The sequence below is a fragment of the Rhinolophus sinicus genome, linkage group LG03 (genome assembly GCF_036562045.2).
Source record: "Rhinolophus sinicus isolate RSC01 linkage group LG03, ASM3656204v1, whole genome shotgun sequence".
Lineage (NCBI taxonomy): Eukaryota > Metazoa > Chordata > Mammalia > Chiroptera > Rhinolophidae > Rhinolophus > Rhinolophus sinicus.
In genome coordinates, this window is record NC_133753.1 from 69,621,252 (window position 1) to 69,645,758 (window position 24,507).

The 24,507-nt window shown below is 39.4% G+C and overlaps 1 protein-coding gene across 4 annotated transcripts in view; it reads right to left on the minus strand.

Annotated features, from left to right (window-relative positions):
* Nucleotides 1–6,267: 6,267 nt before the first annotated feature.
* FMN1 (formin 1) overlaps nucleotides 6,268–24,507 on the minus strand; it is a 379,042-nt gene continuing 360,802 nt past the window's right edge. For all 4 annotated transcript variants that reach the window (XM_074327935.1, XM_074327933.1, XM_074327934.1 and 1 more), the window contains 2 exons: nucleotides 17,037–17,121; nucleotides 6,268–14,735 (listed from right to left, as the gene is read on the minus strand). In XM_074327935.1, the coding sequence (XP_074184036.1) occupies nucleotides 14,691–14,735; nucleotides 17,037–17,121 (130 nt within the window). In that variant the 3' untranslated portion in view covers nucleotides 6,268–14,690. The remainder of the gene's footprint in view (nucleotides 14,736–17,036; nucleotides 17,122–24,507) is intronic.

Sequence of the window (24,507 nt, forward strand, 5' to 3'; positions counted from 1 at the left end):
GCAGGATTTGATTTAGCAGGGCTCTGGTGCCTGCTGAGTCTGCCCTTTGGGTGTGTCATTTGAGGAGGCTGTTGGGTGGTGCTCTGGCTCAGTCCAAAGCTGGTCACCAGGCTGCCAGATGTGGGACCTTCTGGGAGGGGTTCTTTTGCAGGCGAAGTTCAGGCACAGCCTGTGACCTGTCTGGGGTCACCCTGAGTGAGCCACCAAGCAATTGGCATATGGCATTTGCCTGCACTGGGCTTAGAGGTGCCTCAAGAGGCCAAACCATGAATCAAAGCTGGCTGCCCTTAGTGCCAAGGCTGGGACTGTTCAACAAGAGTTACAGGGCACACTGAAGCCAGATGCTGCTTATTTGGGGTTTGTGAACCTTTGAGAGATTTTAGGAAAGGCTGTAGCATGAGCCAAAACTGCCTGTTCGCGTGGAAATGTCCCTGGAAGCAGCTTGGGTGTGCCTGCAAGTTGGGTGGGGCTGGGCCTCAGGGAATCACCAGGGCAGGGTGAAGAGTATTAGCACCACTGATGGAGACTCAGATATGGTGCCCATCTGCTTCTGCACACCAGGGGTGGGGAGGGCTCAAACAAGAAATAATGGCTTCTGCTAGCACTTCAGTCTGGGAGAAAGCTGCTCTTCCAGCCCTTGCCCTGAAGCCAGACAATTCAGTTCCTTCCTGTATGTCCCTAGAGCCTTTCAAGCTGCTGCTCCAGCACTGGAGCTCAGAGCAAATGAGTCTGTCAGTGAGTAAGTCCAGGAGCATGATCTTTAAGAGGAGGGTATGGAACTGCAGCTGCCCTCTGTCTCACTCAGCATCAATCTCTTATTTTTCACAGCCAGAAGTTGTGGGGACTTCTCTTCCTGGCACTGGAATCCTGGGTTGGGGAGACTGCTGTGGGACTTGGACCCTTCACTCCTCAGGGGGGACCTCCACCTCTGAGATATACCTCTCAATTTTTAACTCCCACACATCAGTATGGGACTATCCTGTTCCATGTCTCCACCCCTCCTACCAGTTTTGAGGTCACTTCTTCTGTATGTCCTCAGTTGTAGGATTTCTGTTCAGGTAGACTGTAGGCAATTCTCAATGATGGTTGTTCTATAGTTTAGTTATAATTTTGACGTGGCCATGAGAGGAGGCAAGAACAGTGTTTACCTACTCTGCCATCTTGATTCTTATGTAAATGAGGATCATTTATATAAATTTTATATAAATGGAATCATTTGGCATATTATTTTGTATGTATGATTTCTTTCAGTCAACCTTGTTGATAAGACATAATCATGTTATTTGTAGCTGTCATTCATTAAGTCTCATTGCTATAAATATTCTACTATATGAATACATATCACAATACATATTTATTCTACTTTTTGATGGATATTTGACTCATATCCAATTTTGGCTATTATGCATTAGTGTGCTATAAACATTGTTGTATGTGTATCATTGTATAAAAATGCATGCACTTTTGTTGAGCATTTACCTGAGTGAAATTGCAAGGTCATGATGTATGCGTTGGCTCAGCTTTAGCAGATAATGCAAAATTATTTTTCTAAAGTAGCCATCTCAATTTACATTCTTTCCAACAGTATAAGAGAATTTCCTTGCCCTAAATCTTCACCAATGCTGGGTATTTTCTGCCTTTTTAGTTTCACCATTCTGGTGTGTATAGTAAATCACAGTAATAACTCATTGTGATTGTAATTTGGACTTCTCTGATGTTGAGTATTTTTTTTTTTAATGCATTGGCCATGTGGATATCCTCTTTTGTCTAGTTTCTTGTTGATTCTTTTATTATATTTGTTGGGGTTTTTTCATATGAATGTATAGGAATTCTTTATGTCTTCTGGTTGGGAGTCCTTTACCAGAAATATGTATTGCAAATATCTTCTGCCAGTCTATGCCTTAAAGATAACTTTTGATGAGAGAAGCTCTTAGTTTTAATATAGGAAAATTTATCCATCTTTATGGTTCATATTTTTTGTGTGTACCATTTAAAAATCTCTAACTTTTTAAGACTTTATTTTTGTTTCTGTTTCCAGAACTTCAACTGTGGGATGTCTAGGAGTGAATTGTTTTCATTTATTTCTTGGGTTTTTTACAGCTTCTTGAATCTGTTGGTCATTATCTTTATTTAGTTTTGAAAACTTCTGTCATTAACTCTGTTGATATTGCTTTATTACTTCTGTTCTCACTGTGTTCTCCTTTTCTTATCTTCTCTTCAGTTTTTCATCTCTGTGGGTTTTGTTTTGGATATTGTTCTCTGATTTGCCTTCCAGTTCACTGATTCTCTATTTAATTATTTCTAATTTGCTGTTACACCTTTCCATTGCATTCTCAATTGGGATTATTGTATTTTTCAGCTTTAGAATTTTTCTCTCCCAATTCTGCTCTTTAATATTTTGTGGATTTCAATTCTCTGCCAAAATTTCCAATCTTTTATTTTTACTCCTTGAACATAGTAAGCTGATAGTTCTAATATCTGGAGCCTCTGCATATTTGCTTTTACTGAGCATTGTTATGACTGATTCTCATTTGTGATTGTTGTCTCCTTATATGCTTGTTTATCCTTGTGTGACAGTCATTTTATTTGAAAAAAAAAAAAAAAGGCTTGTTTTTACAGAACTAGGATATTGTATTCTTCCAGAAATAATTTTTGTTGTTGTTTCAGGCACTTGAGAGCACTAGCAGTCTGGTATCATCTTACCTCAGCACTATTTATATTTCAAGCTGGGTTATTGTTTAGTATGGGGGGCTGTCTTATGCCTTACATGATGTTTAGTAGTATCTCATTGTCCTCCCATTGGATGCCAATAGCACCTCTTCCTATTTATGACAATAAAAAATGTCTCCAGATATTGCCAAATGCCATCTGGTATTTGAAAACCACTGTATTAACCTAAGTCAAATTTATCAGGTTTAAACATAGTGGGACCTAATATCCACTTTTGTCCCCCTTGCACATCAAGGCTCCCCAAAACATAGCCTACCCTCTCAGTTATCTTTTTCAGAGTCCCCAGGTGGAAAGCACTACCAAATACCATGTTTTTATCTCTGGTTTTTAATCTTTTAAATCTTAGTTCAGTAATTTTTACTTTGTAAAGACTTTCCTAAAGTCTTCCAAGTAAATTTTAAAAATTTACCCTGGTTTTCTAGTTGTGCTCAGTGAAGACCAAATCCAAATTTGATGTAAGGATGTATATATGCAAACACATTCCTGCTGCCTAAACAACACCCTGTCATATCCTATGTCTTACCTGCAGCTATGGACATAGGAAGTCTGTCTACATGGCCTCCTTCTCATATGGGCCATTTTGCCACCTGATAGAGGCTCTCTCTTTGCCTTGCCAGGACCCTTTTTGTTATTAAAACATTCTTCAAAACACTTGTCTAAAGAGCCAATCTTCAGCTCTAAACTTCAGTGACCCAGTCTCAAATATTAATATGTGTGTGTGTAAATACCCATCCATTTTTCATTAGTGATGTGTTTCCTCCTTGGTATATTGTGTGTCTTAAAGACAAGGGCTTATAGGGTCCTTTCTATAATAACTACTTATGGAGAAATCAGGGATCCTAAATATCATCTAGTTCAAACAGATGTGGAAATTAAAGTGCAGTAAGTCCACATAAATAATATACTGTTGTGGGATAACTAGAACTAAAAGCATGTGTCACCTCTAAAGGAATGAGGAGGGTCAGAATAAATCAACTCGCATGCAAACTAGGTAATAAAATGACAAGGCTTGGGTTGAGGAGAAGGGACAATCCTTTCCCATTGTGAAATTCAACTGGGGCTGGTCCTAGGAAAAGCAAACGCGATACTGACTGTTCTTATAAGAGACTGTTCTTCTCTCATATAAGAGAGAAGGAAATAATGTTTATTGTTTTGTATCAGGAATTTCTGCATTATTTGTTTTTACCTTTGGCAACCTTATGCAATCTGTTTGAGATAATTTTTACCCCCACTTTTAGATGAGAAAGCTGAGTTTTAGCATGCTGTAACTTGCTTCAGGTCAGCAGGCTACTAAGTGGCAGAGCTGGGATATAAGATTTGGTCTAACCTCAAAGCCCATGATCTTTTTCTCATGCCTTGTTGCCCCTGACAGTTCTCTTAGGGTCATGACTTCTCATTTGAGGGCATGTAAAATAAATGTGTATTTTAGAAGACCATCTTTAGTTATTTCTTGAAGGATATAATATATAGACCCATTCTGTTAGTTTCTTTGGCTTTTACAAAAGTGTTGGCAGCTCCAATACTCCCAAGTTAGATATTTGACAAAAAGTATGGTGAGGTTTGAAAGGGCAGTAACATATGAAAAAGAAGCATCTTGTTAGAAGGAAAATTTTTTACTGTATTGCAAAAATGAGACTTTAAGACTACCCAGGTGTTAAGACCTTACAATATTCGTCTGTATAGCCTGCTTTCTCTGGAATCAGCTGATTCTATTTGTGATGTTAGAGATAGGATAATGGCTGAGAGTGTTTATTTGAAGTGCCTGAGTACTGGTTTCCCCACTGACCAACTGCATGGGAAAGTTATCAACTATCAACCTCTCCAAGCATTAGTTTTCTTACCTATAAAATGGGGATAGTAATTTTTACCTTATAGTATCTATAGGATTAACCAAAGTAATGCATATAAAGTGCTTAATATAGCATCTGGCATATAGGAAGCCCTTCATACATACTATTATTTTTTTTATCATGGTAAAATACACATAACATAAAATTTACTATTAAAATCATTTTTAAGTGTTTATACAAGTAGTTCTGTGGCATTGAGTACATTCAAATTGTGCAACCATCATTACTGTTCATCTCCAGAATGTTTCCGTCGTCCCAAACTAAACCTCTGTACCAATTATACCACAACTCCCACCCCTCTCCCCACCTGCCCCTGACAACCATCATTCTACTTTCTATCTCTATGAATTTGACTTCTATATGTATTTAATATAAGTGGACTCATACAATATTTGTGCTTTTTGTGACTGGGTCATTTCACTTAGCGTGTCTTAAAGGTTCATCCACAGGCAGGTGAAAATGGGCAGCTAGAGTCTGAAGTGGAATATTTAGCCTCGGGAATTTATGGCCTGATCATTGGACCATCAGCATATGTACACGGACTATTTAAAGAATAGACAAAAATGTATACTTATAAATTCAACAAGTTTCACTACGCTCAGCAAAGGAGAGTACATCTTGGTGAGAGCCGAAGGGAGTCTTCCTGAGGTGACTGATACATTCCCTAGGTCCGTACAACACACAGGCCCCCATCCTCTCCTAGGTGATGTAATTCAGAACACAACTTTAATAATGGTTTCTACAAACCTGTAGGAGCATTCTTTTCAATTAGCAGTTCTAAAACATTTCTCCATAATGGAGTATTTTAAAGAAGAGAAGAGTTTCACATGATGAGTGAGTTGAGCAGTGGTCAGGGCTTTGGCCTTGGGGTCAAGATTTGGATTCGAGTCTTGATGTGCTTACTAACACTGAGCGTGACTTTCGTCAAGTCCTGTGAACTTCAGAAGTTTTTACTCTGTGAAATGGAGATTTTATCCGATGTCTGAAGATTTTTGCAGCTGTATAACTCGATAATTTAGAAGATTTTTTAGCGATGAAATGTTTTCCCAGATAATCGCTATATCTATTCATTAACTGTCTATATTCACTCTGGGGCATATTTCAGTAAACTTCTAGAACTCAAGAGTGCATGGCATTTGGGAACACAACTCACAAATGAAGCAATTATAAAACACATAGTCACATTTCTATTTAAACGGAAGGGTATTCTCCTGAAAGTCTTCTAGTCTTTTGTTTCTAAATACCTGCATGTGTCAGAACATTGCTTGAAAAGAATTTGTACCTTGTGCTTAGAGCTAGAATACAATTATATTTCTGTTCTGTTTCCCTAAGTACATTGTTTACCAACTCACAACTTGAAGTCACCAATCCCTGTGGTGCTCTCTCACACACCCCGTCTTGGGCAATTTATTTTGGGTCAGCCACGCTGAGACAATGCCTGGCTGGGTTTGTCTGTTTGGCACTGGCCTTGAATGTCTGGCTAGGTTGCTCACTGCTGGTGGGGTGGATAAGGCAGAAGGGCGGAACTATGAATGATGGACTTACTGACCCAGCTCTTGCAGCTCAGTAGTAATACTGAGCTTGGGCAGTAATGAAAGTTAGAAATGACAGGTATTCTCCATGTTAGAGTACTGTTGGGAAAGTTTCTTAAATGCCTCCTAAAAACAAATCTGCACTGCATACCAGATAGACATGAAACCAAGATTTATTAAAATACCCATAGCATACTTACAATTGGAAGCCATGAATGCAAATTCCAAAAAAATAGAGTTCTATCTCTTGAAACAAATTAACAGAGGTATCAACAGATTAGGATAAATATAATCTATCACAGAGATAGAATTCTTTGAATAGACAATCTACATTTTCTAACCAATATATATTATGTACAAAAATACACTTGATGTAGTGACCAAGTAGTGTCAAGGAGGACACACACACACACACACACACACACGCACACATTTTCATTATGTACAAATCAATATTGGTTCCTTCACCTTTCCTTTTTAAAAATAAATACTTCATTTGGTTGCAAATAACATTTACAAATTCAAACAATGAGTATTTCCAGCTTTGACAGAATTAATTATGCAAACAAATTAGAAATACATATTTTTAAAAATTTAAAGGGAAAAAAATACCTGAATCCAATTAGCTTATTACATTAAAAAATATCCATGTAAGGTAAGGTTTCATGTCTTTAAAGTGCCTTCTCATTTCTCAAACTGCCTTCATTGTTGCTGAAAATCCTTTAAGAAGGTTACACCTACAGATCGGTTCAATACACTTGAACAGAAAAGCCAGCGCTTTTGAACATCCAATTGTTGATTATTTGGGACATGCTTATACTTTCTTTTTACATGCTTTGAAGAGTCTAGCAGTTACTGTTGATCTGAACACAACCACAAATTGTCAATGTTCTGATCCTGATTTGTGGAGATATTTGAATCATGACTAGTAGTAAGAATGGAGTGGCAATAAAAAGCCTATGATTCAAAATATTTACACAGAATTAAGTCAATTTGTTCAGCAGCACAGAAAAGTTACTTCACGCTTCAAAAATTCAGTCTTATGCATCATAGTGGGTGACCTGCCCTGATCTATAATTTATCAAAAGAATGGTCCCAGTTAGACAGTTTTAAAGTAAAATCGATGAGAAATCAAGAAGGATGAGAACAAACCTCCCCTCAGCCTTCTTAAAATAAAGTAGAATAAAATGAAAAAGAAATGCATGTTCCATTTCTTTTATGGATTTTCCCCTCTTTGCCTAAGTGATGAGGTGATGCTGACATTAACAAGAGGCAGTCACAGCAGTGTGTCTCAGTCGGTGACAGCACAGTGCCCTGTCCAAAGGGCTGGGAAATGGAGCATAAGGTGTGAGAGGAGAGAGTGAGGGCTCAGGGAGACATTCGGCTGTCTGTGAGGGAGAGGGGTAAAAAGAGCTGTGTCCTGGAGAAACTGTACTGGTAAAGTGAGAAAAAAAAAATAGCTGCAGGGTGTGAAGGAAGGGGAAGCGGAAGCAGAGGTATTCAAAGGAGCAAAGTGAAATGAACCTAGATGCCAAAATGACTTTTGGGCAGGCACAGACAAAACAGGAAGGTCTAATGACAACCCACCCTATGGAAATGAGTCTGTAATTTAATGGTGTTATTTCAGCAAGCATAGGCCAGTTGCATTAGGGTACCTGCTTTTCCAGCACGTTGTCAGGCACTGACCACTATGAGATACTGGGCACTCTCAGTTTTTGCCTCATCCAGATTCATGGAGTTTCCATTGAAAGGCCACCCATGACACAACCATGTCAAAAATCACCAGCTCCCTAATGAAGCATTACATACATCAGCCAAATGTTGCACCATGGCCTTATTCAAATTGTCCTTCTTGTCCTTCACTTGTCTCCCTCATCCCGTGGCTTGCAATCTCACAAGGCAGAATGAAGACACCTAACTGCACAGGGCAAATGCATTTTAGGAAGCAGTGTCCAGAGTCCAGAGTGTTGCTAAGAATATTAAACCTTAAAGGACTTGAGATAATTTACGTTTCCGTTAGGCCTGATTCCTATTAGGATGCTGACTGATTTCACTTAGGTTCTGGGCACACAGTCCAGTGCTGATGTTCCAGGCCAAAGCACGATTCCCTAAATCAAAGTCCGGGGGCACGCTGCTTCCCGCACTAGTCTAAATTAAAGCTCAATGAAAGGAAGACTGTAATGAATCAATGACGTTTGCTTTAAAGAGTCTTAAACATTATTCAAGCTCTAATTTTAAAAGTTTCTGCATTTGTAGGAGTATCTTAGTTGTATCTTTAAATTAGAGATGTTTTTTAATGCTTATATTCTTTGAAGATTACACGTCCTATTAGGGTAATATTATTTGTGTCTTGATAAACTGAAGAACTGCAGAATTATAAAATTAATAACTTGGAGTAGACCTATTCCTCTAGTAGACCTGAAAATCCTATGCGTGTCACCCTGGGCAGACAGATGTGTCATTAGACTTTCCCCTTCACTCATGGATTTGTTTCCAAAGGAAATGGATGTCTTTGGAGGACTATGCACAGTGCAGTCTCAGTGGGGCTGAGACCACCTTCTTTATGTCTTGGTGGTCAGGTGTGAAGAAATTAAATTATAGTTAGGGACAAACTGCCAAGAAGAAAGGGGAAAAAATGAGCTCAAACCTATTAAAATGTAAAGAATTTGAATTTCCTTCTATTCTCTTATTGGGAAGAGTAGTATAAGTTTTTTATGCTATATGAGTATACCTATTTTTATATATCTCATAGAAAAAAATCTGGAATCCAAAATTCATCCCAAGAGTTCCCAGAGAGTTGTTCCTTCCTGAATATATCTATTGTCCACATATGGGGAGGTAGAGAGTAATTCACCGGCATGCTCAGTAGTCTATGGGACTAGCTTTTCATTTTGGAAAGCTGCCCAGATGAATAAACAAAAATATAGTTGTTTCCTGACAAGAATGGAAGCAAGCCCTGAAGGAGAACAATGAAAGAAAGTAGGTACAGCTTTGCCCAAGATGTTGACGAACCACTGTGAACGCATGCTGAAAACACTTGATTTCTTAGTTGAGGTGCTAAGTATAATGCACTGGCAGCTCACACTATACATGGGGAGAGATATTCATTCTCCTTTAAAGCATTTTCACAGTTTCAAAGACAGAGAGCCCCTTGGGGTCTGCATGGGTAGAATTTAGGGAAATGCTCAGGCTACAAAACAGCCTAGATTGGTAGAAGGTTGTCGATTCCATGGAGAAGAATTCCAAGTTCTTTGGAGGTGAATTTCTGCTGGAAACGATGGACTCATTTGCATTTTGCAAGTCCAATGCTATCAAATTTCACATAAAACATAAAAAAAAAAATAGCCCACAGAAGTATCCGAATAAACTTTTAGAAAGGGAGACAGACTAGACATTCTTAATATAAGGATAAGATTTTTTAAAAATAGAAAATTATATGAACATAGGTGGAATGTAGAAGAATAAATCAATGGCTTTAGCTACCACTTTCATATAAAAATCTTAGACTACGTCAGTCTTTCCCAGATCATAGAATGGAGAAGAAATTCATGAACAAGTACTTCATAGATGTAACATGCAATGAAGTCTGGAGTTCATTTGAGCTGTTGTCTGAAGTGAACCATCAGAGAAAGGAGGAGGAGAAGGAAAAGGTCCTCTGTGTTACTTTCTATCACAGTGTGTGTGGGGGTAGGGGTTGGAAGGGGGGCTGGGGTTAGAAGGGGAGTGAATCCAGTAAGGTCCATTGGGGGGCAGCCAACCTACTGAATGGGGCCTGATTTACTTCCCAGTCTCTTTGTTGGTAGAAACTTCATGCGGACTTAAGAAACCAAGTAAGCTAGCTGCCATTTTAACTTCTTCACATTTCCAAGTAAGTTTTCAACTACACAAATTTGCCACATGCTAAGTTTATATCACAGTGGTGGTTAAGAGTCTTGGAACAAATAAGACTACTGAATTGGCTTCAAGTTTTACATGTTAAAACTTTCTTGAATTCACTAGTGCCCAACAAAGCATTGCTCTGAAGGGTTTGGTAGATTGCCCATCCCTTGGGAGGGGAAATGAAGAATTGTGAAATTAACATTCAGTGCTTCTAACAAGGTGTCAACAACTGACGGGTGTGCAGAAATGACACAAAATGGACCTCTCAGTCACATACAGCTACGTAACAGAGCCGAGATATGCCTGGATTCAATTGCTAATGGAATTATAAATCCTGGTATGTGAGTCTAAAGGAGTCAGATATGCTGAGGCATGTTTCCGAAGGTGCTTTTCTTTAAGTGACTTCTGCACCAATAATAGAGAAGGTTCCAAGCAGTGGGATTGTTTTTCTCTACAGCTGGAAAATGGAAATATATCCAACAAGTTATTTGCATTTTGGAAAGGCTAAAAACTATTCAAAAATAAACTCATTCGATTTCACAGTATGTTGATTTTTGTGATTCAGGAACTAATAGACTAATTTGTGGGTTTCCAAATCTGTTGATGCTTTTTATTTTCCATTCTAGCTCTTGGCCTTTTCTTTTTTTTTTTTTTTTCTTTTTTCTTTTCTGATTGAAATAGGCAGGATCAAAGTAAAATGAAGCTCAAATCTAACAAAGTTCTTCCTGGCAATTCTTAAAGACAATTTAACCTACTTTATAAAGTCATATATTTGATATTTGTATCAGATATTTTTTGGGAAAAGCTATTTTTTGGACTTCTTTCCTCTCCTTAACTCAGAAAGCCCTAAACTGATTTTACCTTTGTTTCGGGGAGGGGAGAGTATGACAAAACAGACCAGTTTAGGACGTCAGGGAATGAAGACGCTCCCCTGCCAACGTTACAGTCTGGTTATTGGCAACGAGACTGCAGGTCTGCGTGGCTGATTCCCCTTCACGCACTGACTAGGTGTTGTTTCCTGTGCTGCGGCGGGGAGTGATCTGCAGTCACGACACCAGGCAAGGGAGAAGGAGAAATAGAAATGAGAAAACATAACATTCAGGAAAGCCAGAATGTAGTTAAAACAAAAATTCCCCCATCGCAGGCAGTATAATCTATGGAGAGATGTGCAAAAGTACACTTACATCTCTTCTGCCACATCCGATCCTGGTCATACTGATGACTATCTTTGTGGAGGTTCCCAATATCACCAAAGAGTTTTATTCCTTCCTTCTGTTTCTCCAGTTGCAGTGTGTGAGCTTTTCATTTAGGAAACTCCTTTCCTTACGGTACTCATGGACAAAGGGGTTGCCTAAGGGAGGCTCAGGTGGTGTGCGCCTTCTACTGTCCTCACTGGAGGGAGGGGGGGTGGCACCCAATCTGACATTCAATTCCTCAACCAGGGGGCCAATTTGTTTTGGTTACAACATTTACAGATGCAATAGCAATACTGGGTTTCCTTACTGTACATTTCAGATTTCAGAAATTCTTCCTCCATAATTCCCAGATAGTTGTGGCAAGTATTTCAAGAGACATCATGGACGTCAACTCAAGTATTCAAAGGGCAACTGTTGGGCAGCAGATCCATCACCTGTGACCGTGGGGGCTCCCCCATCATAGTCATCCATTTCTGCTTGGCCACACTTTCCCCTTTTTCCTCCCCCTGGGAAGTTGCCTCTTCTTGGGTTAAAAGCCATACAGCACACCATCTTCTAACCCTATTTTTGACACCTCGCAGGTCTACTGTTTTTTTTACCTACCATGTTTATATCATGCTCTGGTGTAATATGTAGCATACTTGTGTGCTCGCGGATGATGCCACTTACTCATGCAAGAATCTGAATTGCTATCCAACTGTACCCTCAGATTTAATGACTCTTAGCTAGGAAGAAAAGATGTTGTTTCTAATTTAAGATTTCTCAGCATATGACTAGTAAGGCAGGAGTGAGTGACTGGTTCAACACAGAGAAGCAATACCGGTCACTCTCCCTCTCGTTCAGGGACGGCTGTGCTTAGAACATCCACTTAAACCATGCTTGCCTCTTATGCCTAAGCTGCTAAGTGGTACCCCAACTACTTCCTCTTCATGAAAAATTTAGAGACATCTGTTGCTTTTAACACAATCTCAACAAGCGTTTTAGAGGAATCATTTTAAGGGTCCCCAGGTTGTGTTAGATGGCCCACCTTGAAACTCTTGTGACTCTTTACTGAGTATCAACCTAAGTTGGAAATGAAGACTGTGTCAGCAGTCCAGTACATGAGTGGACCTGGGAGGGGGCATCCAAATACATAAGGCAGGATTCAAACTGGGTGAAAATAATGGAAATCCTGCCCTGGTGCCTAATATACTGACATACTATTAATATATTTGACTACTCATACAAAATCATTAGGTTTCCTGAACAGAGGCAGGCGAATGTCACTCTTTAGAAATAATTATTTTACTGCTAATTTCTAGTCAGTCCATGAGGATGAAATCCAACTTGGGCTACATTTATCTAACTCTCAAGTTAAATATTTCCCCCCATGATTCTTCAGCACGGGTTCCCTGAGAGCTTGTTCTTACAGGATTATGCGGCCAAAATGACAGTCTTGCTTCTTGTCAGTGATTTGATTTGTGAGCATCCTACTTCAGGACCTGAACTGTATGACAGTGGCCCCATGGAAAGACACCTGCTGCTGTCTCCCGTCAAGTCTATAAGGAACATAAGGATCTAGACTTATGTTGGTCTCACTGAATTCTAAGTTGATTCCCAAGGCATTGGCAGAACAGGCCCTCTTCTTTTGAATGATAATAATAGAAGGAATGTCACAGAGCCCAGCATGGCTGTAAGTGGAATTTGTTTTAAATCAATGAATTCCTTAGGTTTTCTTCACGGTTAAGTGAAAATGAGGAAACACTATAAGAAAGCAGTATGAAAAGCTTCTTGCACACAAGCACCTTCTTTCAGTCATGTAAATTCTTTACTAGCTTTTCTATTTTACTTGTCCCATCCTTCTGTTTTGAATTGAAAAACCAAACAAAACCATTTATGTTACTATATTCCTTTCTTTTGAATTGTTATAAAAGGTGGGTAGCACCTGCAAGAATATGGCTTCGGAGACTTGATTTGATCCTGACTGGGCATTTTTGATTCCAGAGATGGGCATGATATTAAGATATGGTGCTGCTTTAATTAGCTGAATCTATTATGTGGTCCCTGAGAGGGCTGATAACTGGCAGGCATTTCCTGGGTAGAAACTCAGGCACCTGGCAAGTTGAGAGGTTCTGGAAAGATCTTGGGGGAAGGGGCAGGCCACACACCGCAGCCAGATCGAGAAGGGTTTGAAGTTTGTTGTCCTTTTCTCTACTGTCCTCCACCAACTGGAGGTGAAAGCTCGGACCTTTCTCCCTTCAAAGCCCAGTGATACTCTTTGATCCCTTTCTCAATTCACCCCCAGACCCTCTTCTGCCCTCACAAGATAGATTAATTTCCCTTGCTACTCAAGGGGCAATGGTCATATCAGCTGCCAGGGTCTGAAAAAGCTGCCTATGCATGATATTCTACTCAAAGTTTAATATTAATGTAATTACGTTCTTTGTATTTGGATGCAGAAAACTTTTTTTCTGCCCTTAATTTTTCAGACATCAAAGACCCCTGCTTCACCCTTTGTCACATGCTGGTCAGTCAGGTCATGGTAAAGACTATGAGTAGCATTTGCTCTCCTGTCTGGAAAACACCTGCTGGTGTTAGAGGGAACAGTCCAGCCACACACAGTCCCAGAACATGACATAGGGCTCAGCTGCACAGCAATATGTCATTCACGAACATTCTGAAATGTGAAATATGCTCTGTAACTGGGTCACTTGTCCAAGCAGTTGCTTTGACTGCAAGTCTGTCCCTGCTTACGTATCACTGGTTCTTCTGGGAGAAGGGGTAGAGAATCCCTGCTGATTCAGGAAACCGTAATGAACTGATATAAAAACAAAAGACTGGGTCTCACTTAATAGCTGATGTCAATTCCCTTATCATAATTTGTTCTCCAGGATGTTTATGGCTACTTAACCCCTTCTCCACCCACGTATAATTCCATTTTCTCTCCTTTCCGTTACATGAACAACAACAAGAAAATAACCATTTCTCTTGTCTGGGAAATACATAGTCTTGGACTTCTTAAAAAACAGTTTTGGTGAGTTTCAACATTTTTGGCGAGAATGATGCTTTAAGATCTTGCTGGAATAGGATCAAAATTAAGAATACTAATTAAATCAGCAGTGTGTAAAGGCTTGAACTTTCTCAAGGCAACTGTCATAAAAGATCCTTTTCTTCTGTCACAAATTTACAAGTGTCAAGCTTGGACTAGAAAGCTTGAAATCTCCATTTTTTAAAAAAATTGGAAAATCTTGGTATTTCTTCTGGTCTTGAACAAAGTGAACTTAGGACCTCTACAAGAAACAATTATCAAATACTCCTGCGATGTTCCCTTAAACAGATTTTCGTTGTTTCTGTGGCTTAACAAGGGACTTCTTTAAGAAGGCACAGGATGCTCATTGCAGATGACCTCAGGAAGAGATGAGCAAAACAAACAGTAACGTATCTTTCAGGAACTTCCTGCAGCACTGGTGTTGGATCACGTAAGGTACTGCCCGTCTTGCTATCATCATTCTCATGTGTCTGTTTCAGTTGGTGGACACACTGGCTTCCTTTTGACGCAGTCTTTCTTTCTGTTGTTTGAGAAGAAAAATGAGTTTATTCTTTTTCTTTTTTCTAAATTTTCACCTTGCTCAAATTTTGATAAATTTCTCAAATTTTGGTCTAGAACGCTGAACAGAGTTGTACCAAACACCCAAGAAATGAGAGTATCTCTGTCCTCCTTTCCTGAAACCTGTTCCTGCCAACCTATCACCCATGCCCTCCAACAAACAAACAAAATGAATAACCAGCAAACCAAAATGAACAGTCAACCAAGTATATTCATCTAAAACACCAGCCTTTCTCATGCCACGCTGCTGTTCTGTGACGAAGGTGTTAACCTGCAGTGTTACTCAAAGACTCCTCCTATCCCCACCTGTGGCCTACTGATGGAATTAGGGAATGCTCAAGAAATTATCTCTAGAGAGTCTAGATATGGACAATCGAAATGGAAGGTGACCAGATTCAGTCTACGCACAAGGACAGGCGCTCCCATTTGGCCATGGAGCTCCATGCTCTGCTCTCCCTAAGCTTCCTTCCCAGGGACAGCCTTCTAATGGGGAAGGATAGGTAAGCCTGCTGGCGTGATGGAAAAATAAACTAGAGTGTGTGAAACAGAAACATGGATGCTTCCTGTTTCTAGGACTTTAGAGAAGTCAATACATTAAACATAGTGAGGATGGGTGTGTCTGCTTAGGGGCGGGCAAATAGGAGGCTGAAAAAGAAATGGGAAGAGCAGATGTGGGGAGAAGCCCTTTGAGGATGGAGCCTCAGCTGCTTGTGACATGTGACGTTGCACTGAATTACTATATTGGCCTGGATATAAACTTGAGTTGATGATTTTTGAACACCCATCCTGAGTTTGGATCCCATTCCTGACTTGTGAAATTGAATCTGGAATCGGTTTACAAGCTCTTCCTTAATTCCCCCTCAAACAAACATACAACAAGACAAACAACCCTAACAATCTGAGGATCACAACTGGGAGCTTGCTCACCATGGGGGTGACCTATAAAAGAATGCCAGCGTAAGCCCACTGTTCCCCTTTGTCCACAGGGCTGAGTCCATTCTCTGCCTCTGAAAATAAGGTTTGGCTGTAAAAAGTTAGGACAGAAGCCCAAATAAGAAGCCTGGGAAAAGGGGTAGAGGCCAATGGAGGAAAATGAAAGTTATGCTTGAGCCCACTTCCACCCAAAAGCATAGGGATGAGTGTAATGAATACACTGTCAGTGGGCACAGAGGTCATGTCCATTCAGGAAAGGGCTGTGTGCACTAACTGTGGTTGTTCCTGATGAAGCTTTATGACTCTGACTTTACCACTTCTCACTCAACATTCATGTAGCTGCTGATGGGATTGGTATGAGAGATAGCATGGTCCATCAACAGAAATAATCTCACTTTCTAATTCATGCTCCATTTAAATTGTCAAAGGATTTGAAGCAGCTGGCAAAAAGTACTTGTGATGCAAAAGGACAAAATAAGTAGCTGAGGGAGATCAGGGCATAGGGAAGGTAGGGTCTGAAAACCAGTGAGGAGAGTGATACTTCTACTTATCACTCATTGCTATTCTCCACTGCAAGGTCAACCAAAGCTGCTGAAATGTGTAATAACAAGAAAAAGAGCTAATATTTATTGAGCTCTTATTATATGCTAGGCACTTTACAGGTCTCTTCTCAGCTTCCTCAAAATACCCCTAAAGCAAAGGTAATATTATTTCCCCTCTCTTGACCAAAGAGGGAGGAGTAACTGACTGATTTGGGATTTAAACCCTGTCACCTCGTGTTCCTAACCATTTAGTTATTCTGACTATGTCAGGAATGAACAGTGGAAATTCATTATGACCCGTCCTGAAAACAGGGCTGTGAAGGACAACTTCTCACAGCCAGGAAGTCTGACAAGACTGCTAGTTTCTAGGACAGGGAGAGATATCAGGAAACCCAGGGTCTAGTGCTGGTTTTTGTTATCCATTTGTGAAATGATTCTGCATCTCAGTTTTCCCAACTATGAAAAGAGGATAAACCCTACCCCTTTCTTTAACAGGGAAAAGGAATTAATGAGGGTGAAATGCTGAAACATTTCGGGAGAAAGGTGCTTTGAGGTAAGGTAGATGGATCATGACATGGGGTGGAGTATGAAAGGGTAAGTGACTCAATTTGGTTTATAAGGAAATGACCTTTGTTGAGTACACTGGGAGAACACACGAGCTGTGTGTTGTTCCTTACTCCTTCCATATGACCTACCATTCCCATGAGTTTTATCCTTTAAATACAGAAACACTCTTGGGTGTACCGCAGTTATAATAATTTTGGGGTAATGTTGAAAATGCATCTCACCAGACTAGCCGTGGGATTGATTTTCTTTGTCTCCACTTTCTTCTCTGATGTCAACTTGCTGACTGATTCCTGAGCCATTTTCAATCTGAAATTGAAACAGAGAGTGGGGGTGGGGGGAAGAAGAGAAGGGAGCAGGAAAAAAGAAAGAAGAAAAAGTAAGAGGTCAGGTTAAAGAGAGATTCAAATGATGTTGAGTTAACCAATCAACAGTTTAGAAATATAGGAATGGTTTTCCAATGCTTTAAATTATTAAATTCAAACTCTAATTAGGTGTGAAGACATGTCTTCCGTGTTATCAATAGTAAATTACCTTCACTCACTGAGACGCTCACCTAGATGACTTTGGGAAGCCTGTGTTTTTGTGATTAATACGGGAACTTCTAATCCATAGAAAACTGGATGCACTCACTTTACTCTTCTGTATACTTCAAGGCTATCTGGCTTGTAATCCACTCAGTACACAATATGGACACAATTTTGAAAACTGAAGTTTTCAGGAAACATGAAAACTACAAATATTAAAATTCACTAATTCACATCAAGTAAAAAGACAACTGACAAAAATGGAAGAAAATATATGTAAATCATATACTGGACAAAGGACTTGTATTCAGAATACACGAAGAACCTTTACAACTCAAATAAAAAGACAAATTACCCAATTAAAAATTACCCAATTAAAAAGTAGGCAAAGGATTTTAATAGATATGTCAACAAAGATGACATACAAATGGCCAATAAGCACTGGAAAAAATACTCAACAATATTAGTTGCCAGGGAAATGCAAATCAGAAGAAGCCACATCGAGATTGGAACCGTTTCCCTGAAAATAAGACCTAGCCAGACAATCAGCTCTAGTGAGTCTTTTGGAGCAAAAATTAATATAAGACCTGGTATTATATTATATTATATTATATTATATTATATTATATTATATTATATTATATTAAAGACCCAGCCTTATATTATAGTAAAATAAGACTGGGTCTTATATTAATTTTTGCTCCAAAAGATGCATTAGAGCTGATGGTCTGGCTAGGTCTTATTTTTGAGGAAACATGGTAGGAGGGGCAGAGATGTGGAATGCCATAGGCACGTGTGGCAGTTAAAAACTGGAAGGAATATTTCAGCTGTGGAAGTCCCCCCTGAGAAGCAAGGGGTCCCAGCCTGACATCGGGCTCCCCAACCCAGGGTTCCAGTGCTAGGAAGAGAAGTCCCCATAACATCTGCCTATGAAAACCAGCAGAGATTGTGGCTGAGTAAGAAGGCTGCTGGAGTCCCATGTACTCCTCTTAAAGTACCCACACACGGACTTACTTGTTGACAGACTCACTTGCTCTGAGCTCCAGAGTTGGGGCAGCAACTCGAAAGGCACCAGGGTCATATGGGGAGGAAGTGAATTGTCTGGCTTTAAGATGAGGACTGGAGACACAGCTTTCTCCCTGACAGAAGTGTTGGCAAAAGGCATTGTTCCTTTGTTGAGCCTTCCCCAACCTAGCCAGCACATACAGGTGGGTGCCATATCTGAGTCTCCATAAAACCTGACTGACACTGTTGGCCCTGTGCTGGTGAGACCCCATCACACTCAACTTGTGGGCCCACCCAAGCTGCTTCCAGTGACTTTTCTGTAGAAATGGCCTGTCTTGGCTCATACTTTGGACTTTCCTAAAACCTCAGAGTTCACAAACTGTAAACAAACATCATCTGGCCTTGGTGTGCTCTGTACCTCTTGCTAGCAGCTCCATGCCGGTCACCAGTGGCAGCCAGCCTCAGTTCGCAGTTCAACCTGTCCCTCCAACCCTAGCACAAGTAGCAATGATCCAAAGATCACTTTGTAACTCACAACAAGTGGCCCCAGGCAGGGCACAGCCAACAGCTGATCTTGGTCTGCAACAGAACCCCTCTCAAGAGGACCCAGAACCAGCACACTTGGTGGCCAGCTTCACACCACACCAGAGCACTAACCAACCACCTCCACAAATGACAAACCCAAAGGGCAGACTCAGCAGGCACCAGAGCCCTGCTCAAGTGAATCTGCTGTATAGGGTCAGCACCTGCCCAACAGCTCCTCCACTGTAGTCACAGCCAGTCCTCACAACCAATCAGCCTGAGAGTCAATCCCTCCCCTTGACATACAAACAGCAACCAAGGCTTAACTACAACCCACAACCTATACAGGGCACACACAACACACACAGGAGACATACCTGGAACCCCTGTCTAGGGTGACCAGGGAGACTGCACCACTGGGCTCCACAGAAAACCTACTACATAAGGTCATACTGCTACGACTGGGCGGCATAGCAACTCTACCTAATACATAGAAACAAACACAGGGAGGAAGCCAAAATGGGGAGACAAAGAAACATGTTCCAAATAAAAGAACAGAACAAAGCTCCAGAAAAATAACTAAACAAAATGGAGACAAGCAATCTACCAGATGCAGAGTTCAAAACGCTGTGTATAAGGATGCTCAATGATTGCAGTGAGAACTTCAACAAAGAGATAGGAAACATAAAGTGGAGATAGAAAATATAAAAGAGAACCAGGCAGAAATTAAGAACACAATAACTGAAATGAAGAATTAGATGGAATCAACAGATTAGATGAAGCAGACGATCAACTTAGCAATTTAGAAGATAAGGTAGCATAAAACACCCAATCAAAACAGCAAAAAGAAAAAAGAATCCAAAAAATTGAGGATAGGGGCCTCTGGGACAACAAAAAATTAAGGGGTCTCTGGGACAACATTAAGCATATCAACATTCGCACCATAGGCATACCAGAAAGAGAAGAGAGAGAGAGCAAGGAGTTGTAAACCATTTTGAAGAAATAATGACAGAAAACTTCCCTAATCTGGTGAAGGAATTAGACATATAAGTTTAGGTAGCACAGAGAGTCCCAAACATGATGAACCCAAAGAGGCCCACACCAAGACATATCATTATTAAAATGCCAAAGGTTAATGACAAAGAGAGAATTTTAAAAGCAGCAAGAGAAAAGCAGGTACCATGTTTCCCCCAAAATAAGACCTAGCCGGACCATCAGCTCTAATGCACCTTTTGGAGCAAAAATTAATAGAAGACCCGGTATCATATAATATCATATATTTATTATATTATATATAGGATATTATATTATATTATTTTATATAAGACCTGGTCTTATAGTAAAATAAGACTGGGTCTTACATTAATTTTTGCTCCAGAAGATGCATTAGAGCTGATGGTCCATCTAGGTCTTATTTTTGGAGAAGCACAGTAGTTACCTACAAGGGAGCTCCCATAAGACTGTCAGTTGATTTCTCAACAGAAACTTTGCAGGTCAGAAGGGAGTGGCAGGTAAGGAGGGTGGGGGGTCGGGGGTGGGAGGTGAGGGTAAGGGGGATCGAATATATGGTGATGGAAGGAGAACTGACTCTGGGTGATGAACACACAATGGGATTTATAGATGATGTAATACAGAATTGTACACCTGAAATCTATGTAATTTTACTAACAATTGTCACCTCAATAAATTTAATTTAAAAAAAAAAAAAGGAAATATTCAAAGTGGTGAAAAGCAGGGACCTACAACCAAGACTACTCTACTCAGCAAAGCTATCATTTAGAACCCAAGGATACATAAAGTGCTACCCAGACAAGAAAAAGCTAAAAGAGTTCATCATCACCAAACCAGCATTACAAGGAATGTTAGAGGGACTTGTTTAAGAAAAATAAGAAAAAACATGAAAAATATGAGTAATAAAATGGCAATAACTACATTTCTATCAACAATTATTTTAAATGTAAATGGATTAAATACTCCAATCAAAAGACATAGGGTGGCTGAATGGATAAGAAAACAAGACTCATACACATGCTGCCTACAATAGACTCACTTCAGATCAAAGACATACAGAGACTGAAAGTAAAGGAATGGAAAAAGATATTTCATGAAAATGGAAACTAAAAAAACAGTGGGGTAGTAATACTTATTCCAGACAAAACGTACTTTAAAACAAAGGCAATAACAAGAGACAAAAAGAACCCAGTAATCCCACTTCTGAGTATTTATTGGAAGACACCCAAAACACTGCTTCGAAGGGACATGTGCATCCATATGTTCATTACAGCATTATTCACAATAGTTGAGGTCTGGAGGCAACTTGGGTGTCCATCAATGGATGAATGGATAAAGAAGAGGTGGTACAGATTTGCAATGGAATATTACTCAGCCATAAAAGAGAATGAAATCTTGCCATCTGCAACAACATGGGTGGACCTAGAATGTATTGTGCTGAATGGAGTAAGAGAGAGAAAGACAAATGCTATATGATTTCACTTATACGTGGAATCTAAAGAACAAGATAAACGAACAAACAAAACAAACAAATTCATAGATATAGAGAACACTTTGAGGATTACCAGATGGGAGGGGGTTTGGGAGGGTGCGTGGAAAAGGTGAAGGGATTAAAACGCACAAATTGGTAGTTACAAAATAGTCATAGCATCCCTATGTAAAGTATAGTATAAGGAATCTAGTCAGTGAGATTGTAATAACTATGTATGGTGTCAGATGGGTACTAGATTTATCAGGTGATCACTTATTAAGTTATATAAATGTCTAAGCACATGTTGTACACCTAAAACTAATACCGTGTTTCCCCGAAAATAAGACCTAGCTGGACAATCAGCTCTAATGCATCTTTTGGAGCAAATATTAATATGAGACCCAGTATTATATTATATTATATTAATATTATAAGACTGGATCTTATATTATAGTAAAATAAGACCAGGTCTTATATTAATTTTTGCTCCAAAAGATGCATTACAGCTGATTGTCCAGCTACGTCTTATTTTCAGGGAAACACAGTATATTACTGTATGTCAACTATAACTGAGAAATGAAAAGTAATTTAAAAAGAAAAAAATCCCACACATTATGATTCCATTTATATGAAATGTGCAGAATAGGCAAATCCACAGAAGCAAAAAGTAGATTAGCAATACCAGGGTCTGGGGAGAGGTGAGAATGGGAGAGACTGCTAAGGGGTTTCTCCTAAAATTAGATAGTGGTGATGATTGCACAGCCTTGTGAATATACTGAAAACCACTGAGTTGTACACTGTGACAGGGTAAATTTTACACTATATGAATTATATCTCGATAAAGCTGTTATAAAAATTCATCAAAACACACAATGTGATATATAGATGATGTAGTATAGAATTGTACATTTGAAACCTATGTAACTTTACTAACCATTGTCACCTCAATAAACTTTAATTTAAAAAGTACAAAAATAATTTTAAAAAAATTCATCAGTTGAACGTGATATTATTTCTTATTTACTGCATCAATTCAACAATGTATTTCTTATCCATCAGACTGACAAATCTAATAGTCAGACAATATCAACTGTTACTGAGGATGTGGGGAAATGGGAACCACCAAACAGTTCATGAGGAAGTGTAAATTGGGACAGCTGGCTTTAGCAATATCAAGTAAAACTGCAAACATGCATATCCTATGAGCCATCAATTTCTCTTCTAGGGAGATGCCCAAAAGAAACTTTTATACACTGACACAAGACTTTTATGGTAGTGATATATGCAATAATGAAAAACCGGAAGCAATCTAGCAATTAGGTTCAGTAGGGTAATGGATAGATGATAATGGCCAATAATAGCTAATATTTATTGGGCGCCTAATCTGTGCAGGTACTGTTCTGCCTTCTTTATTTGAATTAAATCATTGAATTCTCATGACAATCCTTCTGAGATAGAAACTTTCACTATTCCTATTTTACAAGTCTTAACCACTTTGCGATACTGCTTTTTAAATTCTATTCATTTAATGGAATATAGTATAACCGTGAAAAGGAATGAATTCAACAATTTAGCAGAAGCATGATATTGAAAGAGTGAAGATTTCCGTAAAGAGGCCATGCAGTATGAGGATATAGTGCTCAGGTCCCCAAGCCCGGCTATGGGAATATTTCCCAGCCCCAGCACTAATTAGCTGTGTGACCCTGGGCAAGTGACGTCCCTGTGCACTTTGATTTCCTTAAAAAGGGGACAACAACAATAGTGTCGGCTACATAGAGTAAGTGAAAGGACGGAGACAATACAGTTCCAGGCAGACTATAATCACTCTATAAATGTTCGCTAGTATTGTTACTATAGGCATGCAGTATACTGCATGGTATATGTGACTGTAAATGGTACCTACAAAACAGTATTTTTCACAGATACCTGCATGTGTGTACAAACATACATATAAACATCTATCTATATTTATGCACAGACTGGAAAGATACTCACTAGTTTCATGACAGAGGTTATCGCTAGAAAGATGGAAGAAGAAAATAGCTTTGGAAGGTAGTACATAGAATAATACAATTTCATTTTAAAACATAATGCTTCATTTTTTAATTAAAATTTTCTTAAGAAATATGTGGCAAAATGTCAACAGTTAATTCTAGGTGGTGGGAATATGAGTGTGTTATATTATTCTTTGTGTATTTATTTTAAAATTTTCTTCAAAAATATTTTAAAATCCTAAATATTCAAAAATTCAACAACCACAGACTCTTTAAAAAAAATGAACACGCTTTTTCTTCAGGGCCTCAAATAAACATCTTTTGCTCAACATTAATCACATACTTGTTTAATATTGAAGAAGTGGTTGAGTGTCTTAGCCCTTTACTTAGTTAATTTTATACAATTTACTTAAAACATACGCTTAGTAATCCAATCTCCCAGGCCACATGCACAAGTTAGTTACAATGAATTCAACATGTTGACTTGTGCATCAGAAGAGAAATAAAAATGAGACAAAGATGAGCAATGATTTATATAACCCAAGAAGAAATACATCTGCAAAGCTGCCCTGAGAAGGGGCATTTCCCAGCTCTGCCATAGGTCTGAGCGTACACACCACACTGCCTACTAAACTTTCCTGTTTGTAGCAATAACTATAACTATACCTACACCCACACAGGAAAAGACTGCACTAAAGGGATCAAGACCAAGTCAGACTACACTGGAGACTCTGACTATTAAGGGATTTGCAAAACAAGACAAAGGTGCTGTAAATGAGGTCCCAGCTTGCGGAGCATCTACTGGTCTTGGCTTTTCTCCAGCAAGATTTGCTTTCAAGGAGAACACCTATTAGTGATCCTTTAATCTCAATTCCATTGGCATGGTTTGGAATTACTATTTCTCTCCAGGCCTCCTAAGTGTTAGGAAGCTTTTCCTGATCACTTTTTGCTTTAGTCGTTCCTTGTCACCTTTGAATTCTGGTCTCTTCTTTCAGAGCTGGTCTTGTATCATCCTCCTGCTCAGCATCGCCTCCCCCAATTTCTATCTCCCTCAGCAGCCCTGCAGCCACTCGCCATGTTCTCTGGATATCTGGGGTGATGCTGGTGGCTGAGGATGTAGAGGCAAGGGGGATAGGAGCCAACCTAAGGTCCTGTCCCCTCTGTG